General features: G+C 34.3%; 1 protein-coding gene across 2 annotated transcripts in view; it reads right to left on the bottom strand.

The window, feature by feature from the left end:
• Positions 1–27,083, bottom strand: part of VPS50 (VPS50 subunit of EARP/GARPII complex) — a 129,774-nt gene that overhangs the window by 71,414 nt on the left and 31,277 nt on the right. For both annotated transcript variants that reach the window (XR_005021273.1, XM_036863988.1), the window contains exons 10-13: positions 20,025–20,067; positions 18,530–18,628; positions 16,960–17,100; positions 745–877 (exon numbers count right to left, since the gene is read on the bottom strand). Coding sequence is in view for 1 of the 2 variants with exons in the window: in XM_036863988.1 (XP_036719883.1) it covers positions 745–877; positions 16,960–17,100; positions 18,530–18,628; positions 20,025–20,067 (416 nt within the window). In the remaining variant the exon portion in view is untranslated. The remainder of the gene's footprint in view (positions 1–744; positions 878–16,959; positions 17,101–18,529; positions 18,629–20,024; positions 20,068–27,083) is intronic.

The following is a 27,083-nucleotide window of genomic DNA, read 5'->3' as shown; positions in this document are numbered from 1 at the left end:
TTAAACTGTATGTAATACAAAAAAACAGGTACAGTATAATTTATTTTGCCCATACTAAATACTGGTAGACTCATTTATTACTTTTAAAAGTATTTTGAATACTTAATCTTAGCTATTGTTCAAGGATAATCACTTAAGATATATAATTACATGAATGAAGTAATTTAAACATGCCTAGTTAATATAATTTTCAAAGATTTGCTCTTTATGACTACACCATAGACATTTAAAGTTGTATTTTGCTTTCAAAGATGATATTTAAAAACATCATCTTTTATGAAATTTTTATGTCCTGCTATCTATTTTCAGGAAGAAAAGTATCAGTATAATTATTAATTCTTAGAATCTAGTTTTATTAGTACAACTTGAATATTAGCAAAAAAGACTTAATATTGAACATTAGCATTAATTTTATAGTAAATTTGGACAGACCAATGTCCTACCTAGTTTGCAACTCATCTTTTTTTAAAGCTCTTTCTTAATAACTTAGTCCTAAGGTCATCACCACATATTCCTGGAAACTGGTAATACCTATCACATAAGAAGCCCTTCGGCCCAGTTAATCCCCAAAGGTAACAGAGTTTTTATAGTAGCTGAATCACTTTCTCTGGTAAACATTTAACCTATGGTCATCATGGTCCCTGAAATTCTAAAAGTATAGCTGTCCCTTTTCTTTCTCCTTACTCCAGAAATACGGCATATTTATAGTTCAGTTTTTAAAATCAAATCAAAATAATTTCCTACCAGAAGCAGAAGTAGTATCCTCACTGTCATGCTTTTCATGCCATTCCATAGTTCTGTAATAGCTGAGCATAACCTCCCACAGTGCTTTGCACAGGTCAGCAAGGCATGGAATATAGCTGTCTGGTGTAACATGCTGAAGAAAATGACAAGAGCCAACTTTCAAATTATCATGTTTACTTTAACACAAAGTTAATCAAAATAAAATGTTATGGTGTCAATCAAATGCATTGAAGAATTAGATAAGAAAATTTCTTCCACTGATATATCTAAAAAGAAAGTTCAATGGCAAGAAAATTTTGTTCAAGTAATTCCTATTTCAACATGGCTTTTTAGTATTCATTAGGAGTATCAGTCCATATACTATGAATCCACATACTACTGAATGGCAAGTGCTCTCATAACCAGGAGTGCAAACTTCCCCAAATATATTTTTTCAAAGCCATGTTCTTAGCATGAAATGCAGCTTCACACTCACCCTTGGACCCAAGTTACAACTTGCAAAAAGGTGGTCATATTTTACAAGTCAATCATTTTATTTATGTAAATTAAGTAAGTACCTTTGACAATCTGCAAATTCTGTAAATCACATGGATATAAATATTTCATATTTGACAACAGCATTTTAAAATGTTTTATATAACATGGCTATGAAACAATATGTGGTCCCAAATCTTCTCCCTAAAGGAAATGCATGGATTTTTCTCCCTCTATCCTTTGTAAAAACTATCAGTTTGTCATTCTGCCCTTTTTTTCTGCAGGTAGAGTAATGCCTCGATTCTATTTTGCAGGCTTTCTGTCTGTCACAATGGAGCATCTGCTCCATCATTTGAGATTTCGTAGCATTTCTTCAATTTGTAATCAATCCACCACAACTGATCATGCTGATAAAACACTGAAAGGCTAATAAGACTATGATGTAAGCCCCCCAAAATAAATAGGTAGTAGAAATAAGCTATATAGAAAGTATAGCTATGGTGTTATCGAGGCTCAGGAAATCCCAGTTGGTAGTCGTCCTCTCTCTTTCAAAAAGTATTTTTTCTCTCCATAATGATTTCCCCCTCCCCTAAATTCCCCATTTACTAAAACATTCATTCATCAAGCAATTAATAAGAATACTAATTTGTATGACTCAGCAAGTACACTTTTGTGTAGGCACGTCAAATCTCTGAAACTCAACTAAGAAGTAGTAAAATAAAGTTGTTAACCACTGGAGTCAGACTGCCCAAGTGGGGCTTATGCCAAGAACAGTACAATGGTTCAATCTTATAGGATCTATTAACATAATCTGTCACATTAATAGGTCTAAGAAGAAAAACAAAATGATTGTCCCCAAAGATGTTGAAAACCCTTTGACAAAATTCAACAGTCATTCCTAATAATAACTCATGAGAAAATAAAAACGGATAAACATTTCCCTAAGATGAGGAAACTTTAGTGCATACCCACTGTAGTCAGGAAGAAGACAAGGATGTCCACTATCTCCACTACTTTTTAACTATGTTCTTGAGATACTAGCCAATGCAATTAGACTAGAGAAAATGATAAGAAGCAAAAGAATAGGAAGAGAATAAAACTACTTCTATCTGCAAATGACATAATATACCTAGAATATAATTCCTAGAGAATGAATGATAAAACTCAAACAATAAAAGAATTCAGCAAGGTAGCAGGTTATAAAATTAACATATAAAAATAACAGAATTCATATACACAAATAATAACTATTTATAAGATACAATGAATGAGAAATCTCCACTTATAATAACAACAAAAAAGATAAAAATTTTAGGAATAAACTTAACAAAAAATGATCCAAAATTCTATGAAGAAAACTGAAAGACATAAAGGTAGACTTGAACAAATAGAAAGACATCCCTCACTCATGGTTAGGATGTCTCAACATCATCGAGATGTCAGTTCTCCCTAAGTTAATTTATGAATTTACTGAGATACCAATAAAAACAAGAAATAGATCCGGCCTCATATAAAAATATGGTATATGATAAAGATGGCATCTCATATCACTTAAGTGAAGACAGTCTTTTTCATTATTAGTGTTGGGACAACCTGATAGTCAGTTGGAAAAAGACTAAATTAGATCTACTCCTCACACCATCCACAAGAACAAACTCCAAATGGATAAGACAGCTGAACCTAAAAAATAAAACTATACTAGCACCAAAAGAAAACATGAGTTAATTCTTCTCTCACCTTGATATAGGTAAAGGCTTTCTAATTATGACTCAAAATTCAGTGGTAATGAAAGTAAAATTTGATAAATTTTACTACATAAAAATTTTCATAAATTTTCTATAACAACAACAAAACAACAGTAAACAAATCAAATGATAAACGTGAAAAAAGTATTCACAATACATGTCACAATAAGAAAAATCTCACATTTATAATGAACTCTTAAAAATTTGGGGGGAAAGGACCAAAAATCCTATAGAAAAATGGGAAGAAGATATAAACACACTTAACAGAGATATAAAGATGGCCCTTAAATATTTGAAAACATATCCAACTTCACTCATAAGAGGGCAAATGTAAATTAAAACTACAGTAAGAAACAAATTCTCAGGCATCAGATCAGTGAAAATTTTAAAGCTGCCCGTTAACAAAGATTCTCCCCTTGACCAAACTCTAGCCAGCTCCCTGAGCCCTCTCCTTCATTAGGCCTCAATCTTGACCTACAAAGAGTTGAACAAGACACTAATGTAGTTTCTAGCAGCTCACGGCCACAACCCTAGGATGACCCTAGCACCCCTTAAAGTGCTTGCCTGAGAAAAGTGAAGGCTGCCAAAAGAATATATTGTTTGTTCCAGCTAAAACCTGAAGATAGGGCCCCTGTCTCCCAGTCTCTGAGGGAGAAGGTGGGAGCCTAACCCAGATGGGTTTCACATGGACCAAGCCCCCTTGTTTTTTGTAATTTTTCACTTCCTTGCTTCTTCTGAGCCCCTGCTCATCCCCCTTCCTAGTCCCTCTTTCTCCCTTTACAATGCCCAGTGACCCCTGTACAAATGGAAGCTGAGTTCAGTTCACAATGGATTCTTTTCCCCATTACAACAGTATATTACTGATTGAAATCTGTCCATACCACTTTAATCAGTGTCCAGTTTTGTTTATCTTTGATACCATATATACTCTGTTGGCAAGGCTGTGAACAAAAAAACAGGAACTCTCATCCACTGCTGGTGGGAATGCAAAATGATACAATTCTCTGGAAATGAATTTGACATTGTCTAACAAAACCACACTGTCTAACAAAACTACATGTGTATTTTCCCTTTGACCCAGCAATCTCACTTCTAGGAATTTATCCTGAAGGTGTACTTCAAACAATGTGAAAATACATACGCACAAGGTTATTCATTGAAGGATTATCTGTAACTGCAAAATATTGGAATCTATCTAAATGTCCAAACACAGGAGATCAGCTGGATAAACTATCTTCACACACAAAAAAGAGCACTTTGCAACTGTGAAAAATAATGATAAGCAGACATATACATTTAAAAAAATTTTTAAATAAAAAATTTTCCCTTTCATATGATACATATACATGTGAGAAAGGGAAAATTTATATATATATATATGTCATAAGAAATAGAAAAAAATTTAATGATTTATCTGCCTATCATCAAAAAAATAAACACAGTGAATATAAAGAAGAAAACACTGAAGTCAGTTACCTGTAAGAGGTGGCGTGGGGAATAAAAATGGAAGGAACACAGGAGGGAGTGAAACTTCTGAGCATACCGAATTGGCTATGGGTACCTATTTACAGAAAAATTAGAATGGCTATCCAGATTTACACATGGCTTGCAGAGATCAACACAAGTATTTCTGCATACTTATGCCATAATTTGGGGTAACTTTTTATGTTGACTTTCCCTGTTTACTATTATAATTACTACCTTTACAATGAACCAGTCTTGCTTTTTTCCTTGGTTTATTTTTACCACATCATTACAACTGACATAGCTCTCATACCACACACATGTAATGAAAACCGATGATGCACAAGGTCAGGAAAAAGCTAAAAGCAGAGGACAAAGAAAAGCAAAAATCACAAAAACATTCTGGGCTGCAACTCAAAAATCATTCACCGGAATAAAGGTACTCTTCTACAAACTTTCATAAACTCAACTTTGCATAAATTTGTGTTTATATTATGCAAATAAATTTAATCTAATTATATCCCAACATATCTTTCTGACAGATAAAAGGAAGGCAGTGTTAGTCTTACTTTTCCCAAAGAAAAATTATAACTATACAAATAATTGTGCTATAGCCCACCAATTAACTTTTATTATACTTGCCACAGTTTAACAAACCAGAAAATTGAAACTTGGAACTACTACCTTCTATTCTCCACCCAACCACTGTGTAGCTACATTATTTGCCTATTTATTCAAGGAAAAGGAGGTTCTTTACTGTGTTACGTCTTGACTATTTTCTAAACTTTAATGGGTTTGGATGAGATTATACACACAAATGTTTATATGGCATTTTTTTCAGAAAACGTTGAAATTATTTAGTGAAATTATACCAAGCTTTTTCTCACCAAACTTACTCAAGTGTAAATAATTCACAAATCTAGCTAGGCCAATGCCCATGTCTAAAAGTCTCCTAAACTTACCTTCAAAAATGTTCATATGTACAAACATAAGACTATGATGTACTGAGCAAGATGATTCTTACCTAAATTTATATTCTAAAATAGAAACAAATGTATAGATTCATTATACTAAATACACAGAAAGTAAATATTTTAAGAAAAAAGGCAAGGTGGGATAGATATATAAATATTGTTTTTAATAGATTTAAGCCAAAATGTGTTCATCTCTGTACTTGAAGACTATGCTGACAATAAGAGTCATTTCATTTTAAAGTTGGACTCCAGAAACCACTTTCCCCTATACTGTGCAATCAACTAGTGTCAATTCTCAAAGCAACAAATGCTTCTGATGCTTTTAACACCTTATCACTAAAATCATTCATAACTAGCGCTCTCTCGTTAATTTATAAAAATCACCTCCAAATTTCAAATAGAGAATCTTATTACACAGACATGTATGAACCATAACTATAACAAGACAGATTCAAAGAAACCAACAAATAAGTAAATAATTGTATAAGTAATCAAAAAATAAAAGGCAGCCCAAGAAGAGAATCTGAGTTTCTGAATTACAACTCCAACTCGGACATCAATTCTTCTTCACACCAGCAGAGCATAACAGAAAGAGAACTAGACAAGAAATTGGAAGCCCTGCATCCCAGTCAGCACCAATTCCACAACTTACCAGTCACATGCCCTTAGATAGTAAACCACTCTGGATATCTTAGGTTCACCTTTCATGAAACAGTGTTAGAGATGCCTGGATCTGCTACCTCTTCATTGGTTTAATCCATTCACTTATTACTAGATACCTAACACTGCAACTCAGTTCGAGTCCCAATTAATGGGTGATTCATTTAGTATAAAACCAGGAATACCAAGGCAGAGGAGTGCCATGTTGCAATTCCAGTTCAATGTTCTTATCACGTATCAATGATAGCAACGAAAGCCTTGAATTAAGCAATTTAGAAAATATTCACAGTGAGACACTCCAAAGAACTAAATAGCATGTCTTAAAAATTTTTTAGGAAAATATGGGAAATAGAAATTTACTTATCAAACATTTCTCTGTGTTCCAGAGCTATTTTCCACTTCCATTCTAAAGCTAGTAGTACCAATTTATTCAGGAAACGTTGAGAGGTGAGAAGAAAAGAGGAAAAAGGTGTAGTATTTCAGAACTATCTCAAAAATCATGCAGAAAAGGAGGAATATTTTAAGTAACCTAGGTTTTTTTTTTTTTGTAACTCACAACCTCGTTACAGATAACATACATGTCTGGTAACCAGTGATCACAGGTAACAAATATCCTGGGGGGCAGGATTTAGAGAAAATTCACAAATCCAGATGTTACAATGCAGAAAGCTCAACACAGCATTACAACTAAGCTTCACTATTCAAACATCAAAATTCACTCCTTAATCAAATCTTGATTAACACTTTCACAGAATCCACAGATCTGATTTCCAATCTCATCACTATCAGTTAAGAGTAAAACTTTGTACCTCCCATCTCTACTATTAACCATCACAACCAACCTACCTGGTCAAAATTAAAATGATGAAATTAGCTTGTTAAAACCAGCCACATCTCAGCCTTAATTATAAATAATAAATTTAATAAGAATCTAGAGGCCATTTTCACAGAACAGTGTAAATTCAGAAATGAATATATGCAGCCTTTTCAAATCTGAAGCACACAATGAAAAAAATGTCACCTTTTGAAAGATGCTTCGGTGCAAAGTGGTAAATATGGAAAAAAGAGGCGGCTAAATTTAGCCTTTTAGTTCATATTAATTTACTTTTATACCCATCAGAAATCTCTATTACCAATTACCTACAAAAATTTCAGGAAGATGATTTTTTTATATTAAAACATCAAAATAAAAATTCTTAGGAGTATCCTTAAAGTATTATGTTCTTGTTTCACTTTGATTTATCACTCTAATCATATCCTGACAAACATAAAGGGAGCAGATGTTTTGGCATCCTCACAGAGATTTAAAACTCCTAGTGCTGCCATCCCCACCCCCATCCAAACACACACACAAACACACACACACACACACACACACACACACACACTCACTCATAGATGGATTTCAAAAAAAACAACAAAGGCTTATCAGCATCTTTAGATGAATGCTATTAGCACAGTGAGCTCACATCACCAGAAGCTGCTGGAAAGGACTACTGTTTAGCTGGGAGGTTTCTGGAAATATGTTGCAGGTCAAAACAGCACTAGGCCCAGGGAGCTAAAAATACCTCTGGGAAGGCTGAACTCTGGACCTAAATAAGTGGCTGGGCCAAGCAATTACAAGATCTCTCCAACCTCTAATTACTTCTGTAAGGACCAAGCTGTACAAAATATGAATAGCTTAGGTACTTTCTAATCACTGGAAATCAGAGTGATGCTCAGTATAGTGGACTGGATGGCAAATATTTGGGCTTGGGTCCCAACTTTGTTGGGAAATATGGAAAAAAGAGGCTGCTAAATTTAGCCTTTTAGTTCATATTAATTTACTTTTATACCCATCAGAAATCTCTATTACCAATTACCTACAAAAATTTCAGGAAGATGATTTTTTTATATTAAAACATCAAAATAAAAATTCTTACTTGCTCATGACTCCAGCATTTCACTTCATACATCTAACACCAAGGGATAAAGCAAATAACCTAGAGTCTCTCTGAAGCTTTAAAAACTATGACTCTCCATAGGTAAAATATGCATATGCTGTAGCAAAACTTTCCTTATACTAAACTAGATTCATTCATGATTTAAAAACATGAAGTCCGAGCCATAGCAATCAGAGAAGAAAAAGAAATAAAAGGAATCCAAATCGGAAAACAAGAAGTAAAACTGGCACTGTTTGCAGATGACATGATACTATACATAAAAAAATCCTAAAGATGCCACCAGAAAACTACTGGTGCTGATCAATGAATTTGGTAAAGCTGCAGGATACAAAATTAATGCATGAAATCTCTTGCATTCTTACACACTAACAACGAAAGATCAGAAAGAGAAATTAAGGAAACAATTCCATTTATCAGTGCAACAAAAAGAATAAAATACTTAGGAATAAACCTACCTAAGGAGGCAAAAGACTTGTATGTAGAAAACTGTAAGATAATGATGAAAGAAATCAAAGATGACACAAGGATAGAGAAATAAACCATGTTCTTGGACTGGAAGAATCAATATTGTGAAAATGACTAAAATACCCAAAGCAATCTACAGATTCAATGCAATCCCTACCAAATTATCAATGGCACCTTTCACAGAATTAGAACAAAAAATTTTTTAATTTTTATGGAAACACAAAAGACCCTGAATAGCCAAAGCAATCTTGAGAAAGAAAAACAGAACTGGAGGAATCAGGCTCCCTGACTCCAGACTAAACTAAAAAGCTATAGTAATCAAGACAGTATGTATGGTACTGGCACAAAAACAGAAATATAGATCAATGGAACAGGATAGAAAGCTCAGAGATAAACCCACGCACCTATGGTCAACTAACCTATGACAAAGGAGGCAAGGATATACAATGGAGAAAAGACAGTCTCTTCAATAAGTGGTGCTGGGAAAACTGGACAGCTACATGTAAAAGAATGAAATTAGAACACTTCCTAACACCATACACAAAAATAATCTCAGAATGGATTCGAGACCTAAATGTAAGGCCAGACACTATAAAACTCTTAGAGGAAAACATAGGCAGAACACTCCATGACATAAATCACAGCAAGATCCTTTTTGACCCACCTCCTAGAGAAATGGAATTAAAAACAAAACTAAACAAATGGGACCTAACGAAACTTCAAAGCTTTTGCACCGCAAAGGAAACCATAAACAAGACGAAAAGACAACCATCAAAATGGGAGAAAATATTTGCAAACGAATCAACGGACAAAAGATTAATCTCCAAAATATATAAACAGCTCATGCAGCTCAATATTAAAAAAACAACCCAATCCAAAAATGGGCAGAAGACCTAAATAGACATTTCTCCAAAGAAGACCAACAGATGGCCAAGAAGCACATGAAAAGCTGCTCAACATCACTAATTTTTAGAGAAATGCAAATCAAAACTACAATGAGGTATCACCTCACACCAGTCAGAATGGCCATCATCAAAATATCTACAAACAGCAAATGCTGGAGAAGGTGTGGAGAAAAGGGAACCCTCTTACACTGTTGGTGGGAATGTAAATTGATACAGCCACTGTGGAGAACAGTATGGAGCTTCCTTAAAAAACTAAAAATAGAACTACCATACAACACAGCAATCCCACTACTGGGCATATACCCAGAGAAAACTGTAATTCCAAAAGACACATGCACTCCATGTTCATTGCAGCACAATTTACAATAGCCAGGACATGGAAGCAACCTAAATGTCCAACAATAGAGGAATGGATAAAGAAGATGTGGTACGTATATACACTGGAATATTACTCAGCCATAAAAAGGAACAAAATTGTGCCATTTGCAGAGACATGGATAGACCTAGAGTCTGTCATACAGAGTGAAGTCAGTCAGAAAGAGAAAAACAAATATTGTATATTAACGCATATATGTGGAATCTAGAAAAATGGTACAGATGAACCTATCTGCAAAGCAGAAATGGAGACACAGACGTAGAGAACAAATGTATGGACACCAAGTGGGGGATGTGGGGAGTGGGATGAACTGCGAGATTGGGACTGACGTATATACACTACTATGTATAAAATAGATAACTAATGACAACAGACTGTATAGCACAGGGAACTCTACTCAGTGCTCTGTGGTGACCTTAATGGGAAGGAAATCCAAAAAAGAGGGGATATATGTATACATATAGCTGATTCACTTTGCTGTACAGCAGAAACTAACACAACATTGTAAAAAACAAAACAAAACAAAAAACACAACAACACAAACATCTTGGTGAAAAAAGTCATTCTCATCTCCCAGGCATTTTATCATTAATACTAAATATGTATTTACACATGAAGACATATGTAATATGTATGGTATGAATAATGCCAACTTGGAACTAAGTAACTAGCACCCTCTAAATTGTGAAATACACAGAAGGGGTCTCCTTTACTACCATCCTCAGTTTTGTCTAATTGCTGCTAAATGGCCTTAATCAAATGGAAAGCTTAATACTATAAAACAAGCAAAGCTTGTGTTATCAGAATATTTATCTTTCAAAGTTTCAAGTAATAAAATGCTGTGAAACCCTATGCTAAGATTATCACCAAAAATGGGCAGTATTTAAATGTAAAAAGACAAATTAAGAATACAGTTTCTTGGCAGGTTTTGAGAATGGCTTTTACCAGTAAATTACTTTATTTCTGCTGGCAGCTGTGTACCACATCTTAAAAATAGGTTGGCTCTTTAACATTCACCCCCATCCTCCACACACACACACACACACACACACACACACACACACACACACAAAATCACCCAGCAGTCTAAATTACATTGATAGTTTTAAGGGTTCATAGACTTGGGCATCACACCTGAGCCAGTTTCAAGTGACTAGAAAACCCCTTCACTTCCAGCCAAGAGAGGGAAAGCTGGTTACTCAGATAACATCAGCCCAAAGCATGTTCTCCATAGGCACTCATTAGTTCCAGGGTATGGTAGAAACCACCAAATCATCATACTTGGTTTAATCCAGTTAAATCAAGCCAGACAACCTACTGTTCCTTTCACTTGCCCTATGCTCTTCCTTCATGCCATTGCTCAGGATATTTCCTCTGTATCCCTGTACTCAGCCACATACATCGTGCTTCTTGAAATCCAAAACCAACTCAAAACTTGCAGGCTCCTCTTTTGCCTCCTTAAACCCTTAAAGAACTGTGTTGATCCCATTGACACTACTGTATATGTTGTTTGAACTTTTCTTATTCTACCTCTGATCATAATTAACGTGACCTTACTAGGTTACGAACTCTTTATAACCTTATTTACCCTTGCTGAGCTGAACCCATTACTTGATTGATTAACAAAAGCTGGGTAATGACAAGGGAAACTGGTTTATACTAAGTCAGAGCGCTAAGAAAGTGGAATCTTGCATCTTCTACCAGCATCCATGAAACAGTAACAGGCTAGCTTGTTAATCTGCAAGTAGGATAAAATTTCAGACCCTTCACAGTTCTTGACAATCCAAAGAGTAAATGGCAGGGAAAAAGGAAGAGACGGATAAACTTTCCTTATCTTTTGATCATTAAGTTTTGAATATTTAAAATTACCAAAACTTATTTTTTATTTTACCTTAAATATTTAGAAACCAATATATAACTCTTATATTAAAAAAATATATATAACTCATATAAAAAAATTAGCTGGGTGCTACTATATAAGTGATAAGAATAAATGTGACATCTGAATTCTTAGAGTATTTTAAAACTGATCTGATAAAGCAATCAAGTAAATAGCATTATTCCTCCAACTGAAAAGCTTTCTCTAGTAAGAAAGGAAAGGTCCACTCACCTATCCAACCAAATCAACCAAATTAACCTCAACAATCAATGAAATGTCCCTGTTTAATTTCCTTCACATCCTAAATATGCCTGAGTGACAAACTACATAAATTAGTATTGCTATGCTACCTTCTGGTATCTGACAATTAAGCTATTAAATATAAAATAATCAGCATTCATGTGCACAGGGAAAAGGATAAAAGCAGACACTACTGATGAGGAGCATAAGTTGAAACACACTTTCTAGAGGGCAATTTTGGAAATATAAACCAAAGCCTTTGTCAATGCAATTTTATTTTTCATCATTTATCCTAAAGAAATAATTAATGATGTGTGCAAAGATTTCGCTTTAAAAATATTTACTACAGTGTTATTTATGTTATTTCCAACTTTTGTCATTATGAACATCAAAGAATAAGAAAATGGTTAATTAATCCACAGGATCTCTTACAATGAAGTACTGTCAAGCCACTAAAAGGTATGTGCATAGCATATTTACTGAAATGAAAAATTGTTTATAATGTAGCAAGTGGAAAAAAATGTTCTAAATCTGTGTGTACAGCATAATCCTACTTTAAAAAGCTATTTGCTTATGTACATATTAAAAGAACCAGCTCTGCATACAGAAATATTATTTTTTATTTTCTTCTTTTGCTTATCTGTATTTTCCTACAATCAATGTTTTAGGTGTATAATTTAAAATACATGTATTTTAAGAGTAAACATATTAATTAGTGATTGCTGAATTTGAGCGACTACTTATATAATCAGTATTCTAACTCCATAAAGACTGTGAGTGATATAAAAACATATAAAGAGACTAGTTTAAGAAGCCAGAAAACAGAAAAAGGATAAGGAGGCAGTTAATTCTACAGAAAACCCAAAACAAGATGGTTACTACAAATGAACATTAAATTTAGCACTGAAATTCCTGGCAGCTTATCATCATAGAGAGTCTGTATACTCTCATACTATTTGATAAGAGAAAATATATTAATTCTTCACAACAGAAAGTGCCCTGAGAATTTAAGAACAGAAATAGCTTTTTGTCTCAAAAGAGGAAATTTCTCTAGGCTCTTATATGAACATCAAAATAAACTATACCTTCAACAGAGATCTTACTAAAAATATTTATTGACCCTCAAACTGCCACTGAATTACAATTCAATATCAAGAGGTATTATTTATAAGAATCAAAAATTTTAAAACTAGAAGAATGGAACATTTGATGAACCTTTAGTTGGCCTTTCTATGATGTATGCATGTAAAAAACCTGTAAGAGTACATGGCATGGAGAAAGCGCTCAATGTTGGTTTTCTTTCCCTCTCATTTAATCAAATCTGAAAATTGATTATGTCAACACCACACAAGTTAGAGACAAAGAGGTCAATCCAATATACTAAAGAAACATTTACTAAACACCTCCAATGTGCCAAAAGGAGAAAACACATACTGAAATTATTTCAGAAAGCTTTTTCTAAAAGAAGCATTACATTTTCCCCCAAAGTATTACATTATCAAGTTCATTTCAAAAACAGAACTCAAAACTCATTAAAAGCATTTCAAAATGAACAGTTGAAAAATGGTTGAGAACACTGCAGCCAGCTTAGTCAGCTCTATTATCATAAAATTAATCAACAGTATCCTAATTAACATCTTGAAATAAGCTCCCAAGGGAAACCCATCAGCCTGCCAAAAAAAATGTTAAAAAAACAACATTTTTTTTTAAGAAAACTGATGCATACTTCATAAACTTTCAAAAAACCTACAAAAGGTTTCTCTACAAGGTCACTAAATAAAGAGCTTCCACTTGATGTCTTTAAATCTCTCCACAAACTGGTGTGAACATGTAGGGTACATCAATGTATTGATAAATGCAATCACAAAAAGGCTTTTTAATCAGATAAAATAACCACTATGCCCCTTTACGTTGGCCCTTGCCAGAAATGAGATTTAATTCTCATTTGAAACTTTTGCTTCTAAGGAGTAGTCCTTTATTTGTGCTTCAAGATAATGTACATATTTTTTAAAAGAGCCTAAATTACTGATCTAAAAACTGTAAGTCGATACATTCAAGAAAAAACAGGAAACTAGAGAAAGATAAACTATAAAAAGAAAAATTGTGCCTTTAATTAAGTCACTTAGAAATTACAGTTTAGTAAAGAAAGTACACTCAATTACAAAATGACTTCAAAAATTTCATAGTCAACTAAACTTTTAAACTTAGAGCAATGGTGACAGAACACAAATGGCAGACACTTCATAATGGGACAGTATGCTGCTGGCCTTAAGAACACTGAAGTTCTCTATTTACCAGAGAAAATAAAAAACAGAACACTAATTTTGCCCCAGGTTTCTTTGTAAAGGAATGTCCAAAAAGAAGAAAAAAAAAAAAAAGAGTTCAATTTCATTCTAGCCCATTTAGTAATAGACTGACGTCTGTGAGTGGTTTAAAACAATACTGTGGGGCTTCCCTGGTGGCACAGTGGTTAAGAATCCGCCTGCCAGTGCAGGGGACACGGGTTCTAGCCCTGGTCCGGGAAGATCCCACATGCCACGGAGCAACTAAGCCCATGTGCCACAACTACTGAGCCTACGCTCTAGAGCCCGCGAGCCACAACTACTGAGCCTGTGTGCCACAACTACTGAAGCCCGCGTGCCTAGAGCCCATGCTCCGCAACAAGAGAAGCCACCGCAATGTGAAGCCCTCACACCGCAACAAAGAGTAGCCCCCGCTCACTGCAACTAGAGTAAGCCCGCGCACAGCAACAAAGACCCAACACAGCCAAAAATAAATTTATATTAAAAAAAATTTATAAAATAATACTGTGAATACGAACAAGCAGATGATTATCTCTTTTCATTTCCAATCTCTTTCCATTTAAAGAAAACAAAATGTTCCCCTGTTTACAGAAACACTATCCCTCTATCAACTCTGATCAGTGTACTATTTCATTTATTTCAATCTTTTTTTTTTTTTTTTTAGCTTCTGTGATTATTACTCATAACCATTATCACTGTTTTCAAGTGCTCAGCAAACGGACAGAAAGGCTACTATAACCAGACCCTGTGCTGAGCAGAGGGGGTCAACAGTAAGATCCGTTGCCACATTCCATAAGGCAGAGGGCCTGGTCTTTTCAAAAATGGGATGTCATGAAAAATAAAAGAAGGGGAAGTGATTGTCTAAAATAAAAGACATGGACATATATATACACACCAAATGTAAAATAGATAGCTAGTGGGAAGCAGCCACATAGCACAGGGAGATCAGCTCGGTGCTTTGTGTCCACCTAGAGAGATGGGATAGGGAGGGTGGGAGGGAGATGCAAGAGGGAGGAGATATGGGAATTTCTGTTTATGTATAGCTGACTCACTTTATTATACAGCAGAAACTAACACACCATTGTAAAGCAATTATACTCCAATAAAGATGTTAAAAAAGAATAAAAAATAAAAGAGCTAAACTGATACAAACTACTATATATAAAATAGATAAACAACAAGGTTCTACTGTACAGCACAGGGAACTATATTCAATAGCCTGTGATAAACCACAATGGGAGAGAATACGAAAAAGAACATATATACGTATAACTGAATCACTTCTCTGTACAGCAGAAATTTTAAATCAACTATACTTCAACACAATATTTTAAATCACTTATTTCAATTTTTAATGTTATATTTAAACTTTTATCTATGATTAAGGACTTCCTTCAAAATATTGCTACTATACCGAGAAAACCAACTGCCCAAATGCCTGGACTCTTCCTTCTCACTTCCAAAATCTGCCAGTCAACATCCTGCACATATATCCTGAGGACTCTGTTGCTTCTTTCTTACCTGACACTCGGGTGCCACATATGTTCCTACACCAGTATTTCGTCAATAATTATTATCAGTTAATTTTAATTAGGGCAAAAATGATTCCCAATTGCCATATATTGAAAAATTAAGAATTGTACATTCTAATACAAGAAGACTCCTTCACAAATCACCTCACTTGCCTGAGTTATGCCATTCCAGATCCTTGATATGTGTTCTCACCAGGAAAACATATTTAAGTTTCCTTTCATCAGCTTATTGATTGAACTTCTAAGGCTTCCTTCCATTTTTCCTCTACTGAGCTAACCACTTTCATTTATAGAACTCAGTTACTAAAAGTCCACATCTTTTCATCAAACTAAATAAATAAATCTGATATGAGATAATCTCTTCCTAATCTTACCTGGTTTAAACAGGTCAAATATAACTCAATATTATAAAACAAATTAAAACTTACTTAGGCTTGTAAGAGATATTCACATCCCTGTCTGCCAGTAACAGCACTGACTTAAATACTTCCAAGAGGCCTGAGGTAATTTCTAAACTTCCTTAATTTTTTATCAAGAATAGTGCCAAAGAAAGTGGGCCACCCTAAAATGCATCATATTCTTCATCTCATTATTCAGCTCCTCTAAGTCTGTTCTTTCAACATTAAAGAACCTATCATACCTAATTCTGTTAATAAGCATCAAACAGAATTCATGCTTTACAAGGCTTCCTTTAAAAGCAAATAGCACCCCCATTCTCCTAGAGGTTCATCATTCTCTTTTCCTCACACTACATCAATCCATCAGCAGGAACAATTCAAAAGGAGAAGCCAACCCAACTCAGTTCACTTCCCACCTGTGGATTATATTACCTACAGACCTATGTTTCTTTAAGAATGAAAAAGAAAAATTGGTTACAGATGCTGACAGAAGCAACATTTATACACATGAAAAGACTGATTGAAAGTATGTAAGGAAAATCAGCAAAGATGATTGCTTAAAAGCACCCTAGATGCTATCACAGAAGAGAGTTAAGACCCTGAGACAGAGGGGTAAAAGAAGCTGTAAGAGGGTAGAGAGTCCATTTAGAAGCAACCGCACTCCACAAATCTGTACCATCTCATCAACCTTTACTATTTATGTGACTGAATCTTCCAGTTTCTCTATGAGGAAAAGAATAATATGGGAGAAAAACTGTTTGCAAACATATCTTCAAATAGTAGGCTCTAAAAGAAATGAAATATAAACTTAAAAACTAAAATAGATTCATATGAACAATAATTAAGTTATGACATACCGTACAGAGATCCTTATATTGCAGCTTTTGGAATTTTGTATCTGTGTTTCCTGCACACAGTTCCACATAACCAAGAACAACTTGAAACACGGTATTATGAATGGCTTGGGTGAAGTGCATATGAAGTTGATCCATTGCTGTCTATGGAAAGAAAAAACATACAACATAATCTCATATTATTAAAATAAATAAATTTCAACAGATTTTAAAAACACGGGAAAAAAATCTTTACCAAATTTAGCTACAGCACGAATAACTATTATACACAGAATTATAAGTGTTGATTATTTGCAAATAACACTGCAAATAACCAGAACATCATTCCACTAAAGGTAAATCTGAATTGTGAACACTGCTCTGTTGTTCTGTATTTATCACTGGTACCCATCCTGCCTTTTCCCAAACATGTCATGCATAATCACACCTTTGGACGCCTTCTGCCATCATTCCTTTACATTGTTCAGGATACTCAATGGTCATCTTCTCAGAGAAGCCTTTCCTGACTATCCTATATAAATCAGTACTTTGCATCACTCTATCCACTTACACTGATTTATTTCTTTAACGTTTGTCTCCCTCACTAGAAGGTAAGATACATGAGGGCCTATATCCAGGTGCCTGGAGCAATGCACACAGTAGGTACCAATAAATATTTAATGAGTGAAAGAATTCACCTAACGGGGGAAATCAGAAGTTATAGTTGTATTTTCAAAGGTCTTTAAACACGTCCCTCGAAATTACCAAATGTCTTCCTTCTAGTATTTTTCCCTAGGTATAGCTTCAGATATAAAAACTAATAAAGTACAATCAATAACCAAACTTCTTTATTCTTATTATAAAATGTAAATAGAGTTTAAATAGTTTGGTAAAGTCTTCAATTTCCTTCTAAGACAAGAGACCATTTAAGGGAAGAAAACATTTACACCTATCATGTTTGGATGTTCTCTAGAAAAATGTATAATCCTATATTTGCAGAAGATATAATTAATTTTCAAACTGTGGCCTCTACTTCAAATTTTTCAAGGAAGCCCTTGAGCAGTAAGAGTATGTAAAGCCATGCATCATGGAAGCAGTGAGGACATTCTGAGGATAATAGAACCCTTTGAAAAATCTGATACATGCAACGGACCTGTTTTACAACAAATGTACACAATGCACAAAAGTTCACATACCACTTTGAGGGAGTCATGATGGCCCATCTAGGAACCATGAGGCTCCAAATTTAGAAGTTCTTATTCGGGACCAAGAGTTGAGGTAAAAAAGACTACAATCCTCTCCCACTGAATTATCTCATAATATACTTTTTAAAAAAACCTACATAGAATGGTGAAACTATTAAACCTGAGAAACACTTCATAGTTTAAAACAGACTTCTGTAATGTTTTAATCACACTACACACACTCTGAGCCTATGAGATCATGTTACTATTGTTAATACAACATAAAAATTTACTTTGTTAAATGAAACTTTTTAAGCACACTATATTAATAATAATATTCAAACTTAAGCAATCATAAAGATCAACAGATTCCTGATTAAGAAAAAAGAAAACATCCTTTCAAAACTAACCTGTGTTTTTCCAAGAAGTCGATAAGCTTGTTGAACCTTGGTATAATGGTTAATGTCAAAATTCTTGCAGATTTTGGACAGAGCAACATCCAACTGTTCCTGTATAATTAAAAGAGGAGGCAAGAGGTGGTTAAGGAATTATATTTTCAAGGTAGTAAGAAGAAAATATTAAGACTAATTTCTCACTTTTAACTAATATCTAAACACATTTACTATTACACTGGATTTAATAGTCAAAAACAAATTTAAATAAAAATATAAATAAATTATAATTCTTATTACCAGCTATACTCACAGTTTATTGAGATGTTATTAATATGTGAGTTTTTTAAAAAACCATGCCTAGTGTTTCAAGGGACACAAAATAATTATCATAGTCTCTAAAGGAATTTTAGTTTTTAATTTTACTTAACTATGTTTCCTCAAGCATCTGCTAAAATCTTACAATTATATGAACTGAGTTTGTAGGACTACTGAAAAATAAAACAATCCTTCTGTAAATCACTGAAAAGCATTGATAATTTTCAAGAAAACTACACTGACTTTAAAAGTACATACCTCAAGGTACTGCCCCTTTTATATCTAAATGTACCAACTCTGTTTATGGGTTTCTATCTCAATGATTTCATTTTAAGATAAATATTATTCTGTACTTATATAGAAAATTATAAGAATGAAGAAAACTGAGCTTTGAAAGAAAGTCCTCATTAAAACATTCACGTGATTATTTACTTAAGGGATTTTCAAAGCAGTTCTATTTATGTTTATCAAATAAACTGTCATTCTTACAATTAGGAAATAATTGCATTTATGATCAAAAACTACTTTCACAAAAGTCATTTGAAAGTCTAGCCTCAACTTTTCTAAGTACTCTCATCAGGAAAACAATAAAATAAAGTACCAGAAGAAACCAAATAATTCTTATTAAGTTTATTTAAATGAGCACTCTGCTTTGCAAAGATTCTGAGGAAAGAGATGAACTCTGAATAAATGTAGGAGGAAAAGGCTTTATGCTCACAATAACATAGCTTTTCCTTTCCAGTTTCTACATATTTGATGAATTGTATGAGATATTATTATGAGGTTTAGGAATTTAGGAGGGTTATCATCAGCCAATAATCATTCTTAAATAAATAAACTCAATAAACTAAAAAGGAGTAGCAGTTGATACTCAAAAAATAATTAATACATGGTAAGTATTTTGCCTATAATTTACATGAGAACACACCTTTGACTAACAGTTTAGGGATCTTGCTGGATATGGTAATATTTTCAAATACTCTTTTCAGATCCCACAATTCCTAAAGTATTATTGAGAGTGCAAGTAAATTAATATTAACTTGACCATGCACAGATATTCCAAATGAAAAACACAAAGTATAGTGATGTAGAAACACTGATACTAACATGAAAGTCAAAACATAAGATGCATCTACGCTATTCAGAAACCTCTGAAAAGAAAAAGTCATTTAACTTCATATATAATTCTTCTTACCTCAATTTGCTCTAAAGTATCTTGCAGCTTTGAATTCAGTTCACTATTAAATAAAACAGAATTAGGTGTGTCAATCTTTAAAAGAGACAAACTGAATAATTAAATGCACAGATCAATAGTATGAGCAGTAAGTTGTGCTGCTGATCCTACAGACAGTACAAAAAGGCAAGAAAAATAAATAAAAGGAAAAGAATTAGAAAGGAAGAAATAGAAGAGTCATCACTAGCAGCAACAGGACTGTGTGGGCAGAAAATCCTCAAGAATCTATAGATAAAACTAAGAATTTAAGAATTAAATACTGATAGCAAGTTTTAAAGATAATAAGTATAATATAGATGAAAAGTAAAATGTCAAAAATAAAATTAATCTCTATATATTAGAAACAAAGAATCAGACAATGAAATTTTTAAAAATACAATTTCAGGGGCTTCCCTGGTGGCGCAGTGGTTGAGAGTCTGCTTGCCAATGCAGGGGACACGGGTTCGAGCCCTGGTCCAGGAAGATCCCACGTGCCGCGGAGCAACTAAGCCCGTGTGCTACAACTGCTGAGCCTGCGCGCCTGGAGCCTGTGCTCCGCAACAAGAGAGGCCGCGATGGTGAGAGGCCCGCGCACCGCGATGAAGAGTGGCCCCCGCTTGCCACAACTAGAGAAAGCCCTCGCGCAGAAACGAAGACCCAACACAGACATAAATAAATAAATAAACAAATACTTTAAAAAAAATACAATTTCAAAAAACCAAATACCTGGGAATAAATCAAATAAAAAATATACAACACAAAATACAGCTAAAATAAAGAAGACAACTACATAGAGGTATATACCATGTAAACAGACTAAAATCTTCAATATTGTTGATATCAGTTCTCACCAAAATGATCTCCTAGAATAACTGAAATTCTAATCAAAATCCCAGAAGGCTTTTTAATGTAGAAACTGATAAGCTGCTTCTAAAATTTATGTGGAAATTCAAAGTGCTAAGACCAGTCAAGAATACTGTGAAGAACAATGCTGTAAGACATATACTAAAATAGGTTAAGGCTTATTATAAAGTTACAGCAATAAGATAGTGTGGTACTTATTATAAGGATACATAAACAGATCAACAGAACAGAAAAAAAACAAAGGGTAAAAGCCTTAAACAGATACTTGACAAAGGAGATATCCAATTGGCCAATAAAACATATAAATATGCACTCCATCAGGCATTCAGGAAATGCAAATTAGAACTGCAATAAGACACTATAACAAAAGACCAGAATGGCTAAAACTATTTTTTAAAAATTAAAAATGACATCAACAAACGGCAGGGATGTAGAACAAAAGGAACACGCAATTCAATCCTGGAGGAAGGGAAAACTGATAGCACCTCTTGGGAAACTGTTAACAGCTCCTAAAACTCAACACACAAATACTCTATGTCCCAGAAGTCCTAGATATGTATCTTTCATAAGTGCATATACAATCCTTGCAGCATGATTTGTAATAGGCAAAATGAAGCAACTCAATTGTCTGTGAACAATTAAATGGGTAAAGTGAGATATATTTATGATGAAATACTATAGCAATGAAAATATACTACCTGATTCTCAAAAACATAATATTGGACAAAAAGAAGTCAGTTTGTATAAATGGAATCATACAGTATGCACTTTTTAAAGTTCAAAACAGGCAAAACTAACGTTAGTGACAGAAGCCAGAACACTGGTTACCTTGGGAAAATAATGACTGGAATGGGGCATGAAGGAAGTTTCTGGGGTACTAGAAATGTTCTAGTTCTGTTTCTGTTTCTGGGAGGTAATTACACAATTATGTTCACTTTGTAAAAATATATTGAGTTATACACTTAGGATATGTGATTTTATCTGATTTTTTTCCCCTTTAATTCTCCCTAGGTCAGTATTTTTAAAAAACTAATATTATTTGAATTATAATATCCCAATATTAAAAAAGATCTGTGGTATCTAACAAAATAAATACAATTTTAGAGAAAACATTTTTAACAAAAAGAGGTTAAGGCAAAACTAAAATAAAACAGTAAGAACAAGTGGAAGATGTAGTTTAATACACCAAAATTATACAAGGTTTTTTACAACTGTCATCTGATTATATACGTGACTCTCAAAGTCCTAGCAGCCAAAACAAATAGGGAAGCCCAGAGTACACAATTCAGTGTCCAAAATATCAAAATACACCAGTAACTCAAGAGAAAAAACAAAACAAAGAGAAAAAAAAATCACTTGTGTTGGCATTAAGTGAGAGAGAAAATTTTGCCAGTCTTGATAAAGAGGATAGCAATATTTTATCTCCTAAGGAACAACACCCTTGGTAACAGCCTTACAGAATATACAATATGGATTCATGGACTCCTTGTCTTTGCTTCTTATAGAGCCTTTTAATGCAAACTGAGGATATAACACCAAAGTGGTTTGACAGAGAGAGAGAGAGAGAGAGAGAGATACCAATGCAAAGCAATTTGTCAGAAAAGTAAAACCAATAATAATACAAGTACCCAGTTTCTGATGGTCTCAAAGATAAACATCCAAACACGTAAAGGAATTAGACCATTTTCTACAAATATTATTTATCATAAGCATGCTTTTGATTAAGGTTGAGAATTGAAGATTATATTCTCTAGTAAACACTGAGAATGAACAAATCTTCAGGATTTGACAATCAACAGTGTAGGATTAATACCTTATTTTAAAAATTAGGGTCTCTAACCAGGATTTATGCCTGAAAAACAGCCACAGACATAAATATACGTTAAGGAAATACTTGTAGGCGGGAGTGAGATTTTCCTTAAAAAAATGATTCTGAGAATTTCTGTCCGAAAAAGAATAAATGAATGAATAAAAAAAAAAAAAGGAATGAGAGCTAAAGGCTCCAAAATAATACCGGTAAAAGGATAGCCATGATAGCACCTTAGCACTTAGAATTAAATAATTTCTCATTCCACCCAATTTAAAAAAAAAAAAATCAGTATCAACTCCCAGAGTTGTTCCTTCTCCCATGTTCTCTCTCTTTTGATTCATATGACTACCACCCATTCAATCCAAGCTGGAAATTCCAGAGTCATCTTTAATTCTTCTCTCTCTTCATATATAACTGGTAATCAGACCCTGATGATTCTACCATTTCAGTATTTCTCATATCCACCTATGCTTCTCCTTTATCAAGTTTGTGTTCTAAATCAAGTATTATCACTTAATAACCTCCTAATGAATCTCTGCAGACAACACACACATCCCACCCTTCAACTCATACATCCATTTATTTGACAAACACCATCGACCTGCAGCATACCAAACATTGTACAACAAACTCCAAAAAGCTTTCAGGGATAGCTCTGAGCAGGGGTCTAACTCCAGACTGGATTTGGTCAACATTCTGTTTGATTTGGCAGATGCATCATTTTCAAATAGCTTGTATGTGAAAGGCTTTAGGCAAGTCCTGACAGTCCTGTGGACCTGAGCATTTCCTGCTGCCATCTGGCAGCTTCACATATATGTTACCTGCCTGGTCCCTAAAGACATCTGAGTTTGCAGTTCCTAAGTAAAGCAGAAATAAAAATCACATTAATCCACTGCTGTAAAATGTTTGATGGCTCCCCATTAAACCAAGGATAAAGCCCCAAATTAGCATGGCACATAAGACTTAACAATTGACATGAAAAATTAACTTCCCATTCACTTTTCAGTGCCTATACAGTTGACCCCTGAACAACAGGGATTGGAACTGCGCTGGTCGACTTATAAGCAGACATTTTTCAATAGTAAATACTACAGCACTACATAATCCTCAGTTGGTTGAATCCTCGGAAGCAGAATCACAGATTCAGAGTATAATTTATAACTATATAAGTTATACATGGATTTTCAACTGAGCTGAGGGTTAGCGCCCTTCACCCCTACATTGTTCAAGGGTCAACTGTATTTTAGTCATATGGACTATGTGCAACTCCCCAGACAAACCCCAGACTTTCACACCCTCTGTTCTTGCATATAATGTTCACAATAACTATAAAGTACATTCTCCTTTTCTCACTTGGGCCCAAATGTCCATCTATCTTCCAAATGTCATCTTTTCTCAGAAGTCTTCCTCTGCTGACTGTTCCCTTAAGTTTCACAATGCTCTGTTTACAGCACCCTGAATTATAGTAAAGAAATATCTGTGACTATCTGTCAGAGCAGGCTGTGGCTTATTCCCCAGTGATGCCCCAGGACTAACTAAACTCACTGCCTGACTCAGAGCAGGTAATAAATATCTGCAAAGTCAAATTTGCAATTTAAACATAAAATGACAAAATTTTACCATCATTCTTTCAGCCCCCATTTTCTACTTCAATTAAAAAAAAAAAAACTACAGAGAGAAAAAAAAAGGAGAATGTTTTAGAAGAAAAAAGAGTCAGACTAGACTCTGGGTCTACAGGTGCCTTAGTGAAAGAAAAAGAGATAAGCAGAGTGGAAGCTGGTTCCACTCCTCTATCACACAGGGCTCAGAAGTTCACCTAAGACTGAAGCTAGAGACACAGATATGGAGAGGCAAGAACACCCAGAATAATAAACATCAGAACTGGTAAACATATTCTTTCAGGGAATATTGTGAGTTTGGAGAAAAAAGGGATATATCTAAACTAATTCATAGGTGAGAGTAATGATTTTTTCAGCTTCTCAATTGAAAAAAATGGGCTTTAGAGTTTATTTACAATATTATTATAAATCTAGACGTTTTTATTGCTTCTATTATTTACGGTTAAAATGATTTTATAGCCTATATATTAAGAGTTAATGCAAACATGGCAATGTAAATAGTATGCAGAAAATTTTAAATATAAAATTTATAAATCAAACATTTTGGTCTTATTAAAAATGTTTTCAGGGCTTCCTTGGTGGCACAGCGGTTGAGAATCTGCCTGCCAATGCAGGGGACACGGGTTCGAGCCCTGGTCTGGGAGGATCCCACATGCCGCGGAGCAACTAGACCCGTGAGCCACAACTACTGAGCCTGTGCGCCTGGAGCCTGTGCTCCGCCACAAGAGAGGCCGCGACAGTGAGAGGCCCGCACACCGCAATGAAGAGTGGCCCCCGCTTGCCGCAACTAGAGAAAGCCCTCGCACAGAAACGAAAACCCAACACAGCCATAAATAAATATTAAAAAAAAAAAAAAGTTTTCAAAATCTACAACTGTACTTTGATAACAGTTTGCTACTAATTAAAGATACATATGTAAAAATGTGATTAACGAGTGGATATATTAAATGTACAGCCTTTAAAGAAACCCTTAGCCATCTTTTAGAAACCTGAATTCCAGTTATTTCAGTCAATTAATCAAAGTATGTAAAAAGGACCTATTCATAAACATTTGGATAAATAAAAGCTACATTACAGTCAAAAAAAATTACCAGTTGTAAGATGAAAGGCTAAAAGCTATTAAAGGCTATCTGCAAGTGAATGGAATGAATCAAACAATTTGGGGGGGGCATTTTTATAATCACTATAGAAAATATTAAAGTAACACATCCATAAATAATTAAAAGTTTTCTTTTAAATAACTGATCTGGACACACACTTGCAAAATGCATCTTAGAAAGTTGCATATAAATCAAAATTTTGTACAAATTTGACTTGCTGAAAGACACGATAGTGTGAAAGTAATTAGCCTCTTAATGATCCTTCCCTGTTCTGTTATTAAGCCATGTGATTTAAGACAAGTCTCTTAATAACTCTGGGCATCAGCTTCCTATGCAAAACTGGGCTGGATCTAAAAGGTTGCTTCTAGCTCTAAAGTTTCAAGATTCCATTATATGCTGAACACCAGTTACCCAATTACCACATCTTTATATATGGTTCAGTAGAGTGCTAAAACTTCTGAAATACGTGTAAGTAAAATTTATTCTTCCAAGTTTATACTGTATGTCCATGGCCCCTGGAAACTCCAGTCTGTTTAGATCAAAGGTCTATTCCAATGATTTCAGTCTACTCACTGCTGCTGAGTTTATCAACAAACCTCACAGAAAACGTGATTTTCAAACACTTTGAAGCTAAACAAACAACTCTGAGGTACCATGAAGTGTCCACATGATCCTTCAAACCATGAACAAACTGTAAAAGAACTCTGAAGATCACTTTGGATCTACCCAGATCTCTGCCCACACACTGTTCAGAAATCCCTGACCTAACCCAGAACACAATCATTCACCACAGAAAAAGCCTAGAGTCAATTACTAAGGACACTAAAAATGTTCACAACATCTCCAAACTTTACGAATTGTAATTCCAGAGCAGATGTCAGGCTCAAGAACCAAATCTAGCCAACCAGCTATGTTTCTAAATAAAGTTTTATTGAAACACAGGCATATGCATTTGTTTACATATCATCTAAGGCAGCTCTTGGTCTTCAAGGGCAGAGCTGAATAGTTGCAACCGAGACCTTATGGCCTGCAAAGCTTAAAATATTTATTATCTGGCCCTTTAAAGACAAAGGCCCTCTGCCAACCCTGTGCTAGAGTACAGCAGAAGACCTTTTAGTTGGTCAACTGATCAAAGTTAAAACAAGAATATTTACGTGTACTGAATATTTTAACTAAAATTGCATAAATGTACTTCATTCACCCATTTCTGATTTCAAGCCAAGGTCTTGTCTTTTCATTTGACTGGAGCTTTAACTTCTTAGTCTCATATGAGCCAAATGACTAGTAAATTGTCTGTAATTTCAAGTTTCAGTTTCTCAAAAGTAAAGCAGGAGCTTAAAAACAAATGCAAAACAATCCAAATGTCAGATCACACGCTACCTTACGTGCCCCTATTTTTTATGAGTTGTCTCATCTACAAAAAATTCAAAAGGAAATTTATTTTTAACAATATGTTGTTTTTCCAATGCATTCAACTTACTTTCAAAAACTATTTCATCTCATTAGTTTATTTACTTAAAACAACATAAATACAGTAACAAACACAACTGGCAGAAATAGGTTTTAGGAAAAAATACAATTAACTCTAGTAAGAATATAACTCAGATACTGGAGCAGAATAATATAAATTGGCCTACTAGCCATGAGC

Source organism: Balaenoptera musculus, chromosome 9 (genome assembly GCF_009873245.2).
Source record: "Balaenoptera musculus isolate JJ_BM4_2016_0621 chromosome 9, mBalMus1.pri.v3, whole genome shotgun sequence".
In the NCBI taxonomy this organism is placed as follows: Eukaryota; Metazoa; Chordata; class Mammalia; order Artiodactyla; family Balaenopteridae; genus Balaenoptera; species Balaenoptera musculus.
The sequence above is the reverse complement of the archived record's forward strand: the minus strand, read 5'-3'. Positions and strand labels throughout refer to the sequence as shown.